At 54.4% G+C, this 3,822-nt stretch overlaps 1 protein-coding gene across 1 annotated transcript in view; it reads left to right on the top strand.

The window, feature by feature from the left end:
• The first annotated feature begins 364 nt into the window (after positions 1 to 364).
• Positions 365 to 3,822, top strand: part of Polm (polymerase (DNA directed), mu) — a 22,464-nt gene continuing 19,006 nt past the window's right edge. The window contains exons 1-2 of the mRNA XM_013032992.1: positions 365 to 540; positions 1,896 to 2,076. Coding sequence (XP_012888446.1) covers positions 365 to 540; positions 1,896 to 2,076 — 357 coding nt within the window. The remainder of the gene's footprint in view (positions 541 to 1,895; positions 2,077 to 3,822) is intronic.

Below are 3,822 nucleotides of genomic sequence, written 5' to 3'. Positions count from 1 at the left end.
GCCCCGCCCCGCCCAACTAAGGCCAAGCTCTTCCCAGATGCAAATAAGGCCCGCCCCCTCCCCCGGTCCGCCCCTCACAGGGGAGGCCGAGATCCCGGATGCAGGAAGCCACACACACCCCCGGTCAGCGAAGCCGGGCCAAGTTTGTCCCGAGCGTGGGTTCGGTTCCTTTGCTTGACGGCGGGCCGGGCGTTAGAGCGCGAATCGCACGGAGGAGCTCATTTGCCTAGGGCGGTGCGGACGGCCAGCCGGCTCCACTTCCTCTTCTTGCTGGCGTAGGCCGCTTGACTTCTCCGCTCTCCTTCCTCCTTCCCGGCATTTTCTTCCCGCCCTCCGTCTCCCGGCCCCGCCAGGCTGCGCCCGGATGCTCCCGCACCGCCGGCGCGCGCGAGCCCTAGCGGCCCCCGCCCCCGCGCCGCCCTCGGGCCGCTTCCCCGGCGTCGCTGTCTACCTGGCCGAGCGCAGGATGGGCCGCAGCCGCCGGGCCTTCCTCACGCGCCTGGCCCGGTCCAAAGGCTTCCGCGTCCTCGACGCCTTCAGGTGTGTGGCCCGCGCAGGGACGCCTGCTTCGCGGGGGGCTGGGCTGACCCCGTGTGGGACCCCTTGATCTCGGAGACGCGGAGACCCAGGCGGGACAGCGGCAGCGCCCAGAGGTTCGGGGTTCGCAGTTGCTCCTGGCGCCTTCGCCGTCACGTGACTTCGCCAGCCCGGAGCCGCACTTCCGCAACGTGGGGTGTTAGGAAACGCCGGAACGGCTGTGGCTTTGCCGAGAATGGCGCCAGGGGCATTTCAAAGAGGCGAGCAGGGCCGGGGCAGCGAGGGAGGAGTAGCTTGTTGCCACCTGATCCTCCGGAGTCCCGCAACAGTGGGCACAAGTTATCATCTTTCCTGGAGGGACAGAACCCCAGAAAGATAATACCCGGGAAGACAGAAGCTGAGATCGGGAGAGCAAGAGGACTTACGTTAGCTCATTTACCTTTTTTTTTTTTTTTTTTTTGGTGTTGGTCCTGGGGCTTGAACTCAGCCCCGTGCTGCTCCTGAGCTTCTCCACTTAGGGTTACTAAGACTCTGCACTTGAGCTATAGCTGTACTTCTGGCTTTTGGGGGTGATTAATTGGATATACTCTTAAGAATCTCACGGACTTGCCTGCCTGAGTAGGCTTCAAATCACGATCCTCAGATCTCAGTCTTCTGAATACCTGGCCTAGCTTTGTGTGTGTGTGTGTGTGTGTGTGTGTGTGTGTTGGTGATGGGGCTTGAACTCTGGGCCTGGGCACTGTCCCTCAGCTATTCAGCTCAAGACTAGTGCTTTACCACTTGAGCCACAGCACCACTTCCGGTTTTCTGATAGTTAATAGGGAATGACTCTCTCAGATCTTATTGTCCAGGCTGGCTTTGAACCACGATCCTCAGATCTCAGCTTTCTGAGTAGCTAGGATTACAGGTGTGAGCCACCAGCACCTGGCAGCACTGCATTTTTATAACAGCTCTACAAAGATAGCTGGGTTACCTAACTTTATGTAGGAGGAAATATAGACTGGGTTTGCCCAAGCATGTGCAGGAATGGGTTCAGGATAATGCAGGAAGGCTTGGGCATCAGTGCTTAAACCCCTGCACCAAGATGAGCACCACCTTTCCCCCCACCTGTAAGGAATTCTGTTCTGTGGAGTGGAAAGGGAAACAAGTTTAACAGGTGACTTGTGAATATCTGGAACCCAGAACTACAATTGTGAGACTTGTTCCTTGCATCAGGGGGAGATGCCTGGAAGACTCTCTGGAAGAGGTGACATTTGGAAAATATCACCATGCAGAGGGGCATAGCAGGAACAAAGGTTTGGATGTATGGAGCAGAACAGGATGGGGCCTGGGTTTCACCCTTCTTTCCCTCCCCCCAGCTCTGAGGTGACACACGTGGTGATGGAGCAGACCTCGGCAGAGGAGGCCATCTGCTGGCAGGAGCATGTAGCTACTACTTGTCCAGATGGCCCCCACCCTGCTCTGCTGGACATCACCTGGTTCACAGAGAGCATGGAAGCTGGGCAGCCTGTCCCTGTGGAGTTCCGGCACCGCCTAGAGGTGAGCCTGTGCTGCCCAACTCAGTGGAGGAGTGATGGGAAGCATTGTTTCATTGTCCTCCGGAGGGGAGGGGAAAGGGAAGGGAGAGAAGGATAATGAGAGAGCTCCCCTAACCTCTGGGTCCCTGAAGAGCAAGTAGAGGGGCTACAGCAAGTGCTTGGAGACTAGGCCATCCCAACACCTGTCCTCTCTACGTAGGGTCCACTAGTTGTGTGTGTGTGTGTGTCTGTGTGTCTGTGTACATACACTGATGGCCTGAACTCAGGACATCATGCTTGCTAGGCAGGTGCTCTACCATTTGAGCCACCCCTCCAGCCCCCTTTTTTCGGGGGGGGCAGTCATGGGACCTAAACTCTGGGCCTGGGCACTGTCCCTCAGCTCTTCAGCTCAAGGCTAGCACTCTATCACTTGAGCCACAGTACCACTTACGGCTTTTTTCTTTTTTCTTATGTGGTTCTGAGGAATAGAACCCAGGGCCTCGAGCATGCAAGGCAAGCACTCTACCACTGAGCCACCTTCCCAGCCCCTCCAGCCCCTTTTTGCCTTTATTATTTTCTTTTTTTTTGGTTGGTAGTAGGGCTTGAACTCTGGGCTTGGGCGCTGTCCCTCAGCATTTCAGCTCAAGGCGAGCGCTCTACCACTTGAGCTACAGCGCCACCTCCGGGTTTCCAGTGGTTTATTGGAGATAGGAGTCTCATGGTCTCTCCTGCCTGGGCTGGCTTTGAACCGCGATCCTCAGATCTCAGCCTCCTGAGTAGCTAGGATTACAGGCGTGAGCCACCAGCGCCCGGCGCCTTTATTATTTTCTAGGTTGGGTCTTGCTTTATGCTCAGGCCAGTCTGGGCTACAGTTGTTGTATTTGTGTTTCCTGTGCCACTGTGCCCAGTCATCATGAGGCTTGAACTGAGGGCCTGAGGTTTTGTTTTCTCCCTCAAGGCTAGAGATCTACCACTTTGAGTCAAAGCTCTCCACTTCTAGTTAACCACTCACCGTGAGATAAAGAGTTTCACAGAACTTCCTGCCTGGGCTGGCTTCAAACCGCAGTCCTCAGATCTCAGCCTCCTGAGTGGCTGGAATTATAGGCATGAGTCACTAGTGCTCGTCAGTCCCACAAAATTTTATGCCTGGCTGGTCTTGAACTGTGCTACCCTGATCTCTGCCTCCCAAGTAGCTCAGATTATAGGCTTGAGCTACCACATCTGGCAAGGGTGTACTTTTTTTTTTTTTTTAATAATCTTCAGACTTTTCTTCTGGAGTACTTGGGATGACCTGTTGGTCAGCAAGAGCTCCTTCTTAGGATGGTCAGAAGCCAAGCTGCCTTGTCCTTAGTCCTGGTTTTATCTGTTAGCCCTGTCACAGAAGCATGCTTCCAATCCTCTGGGGTTGTGAAGGTTGGAAGAGCTATAAATACTAAGTCGAATATACAATGGCAGGCAGTGTGTTCCATGAGTTGCTTCTGCTTGGGCATGAAGAGTGCCATCTCAACCTATTCAGAGGAGTGCCTCCCATGTTTATGCCTCTCATGGTTTTGTTGCCCTCTAAGTTTCCTACCTGTGTCCTGTAAGTTCAGAGGGGCCAGGTGGATGCTCAGGAGAGACAAGCATTTATTTTTTTATTTTTTTTTATTGTAAAGATACTATACAGAGGGTTACAGTTACATGAGTGAGGTAATGAGTACACTTCCTCTTGAACATTGTTAGCCCCTCCATTTTTTCCCCCTACCATCCCCTCCCTCCCTCCCTTCCC

The sequence above is a fragment of the Dipodomys ordii genome, unplaced genomic scaffold (assembly GCF_000151885.1).
Source record: "Dipodomys ordii isolate 6190 unplaced genomic scaffold, Dord_2.0 Scaffold160, whole genome shotgun sequence".
Lineage (NCBI taxonomy): Eukaryota > Metazoa > Chordata > Mammalia > Rodentia > Heteromyidae > Dipodomys > Dipodomys ordii.
Note: the sequence above shows the minus strand (reverse complement) of the source record. Positions and strands in the feature narration are given on the sequence as shown.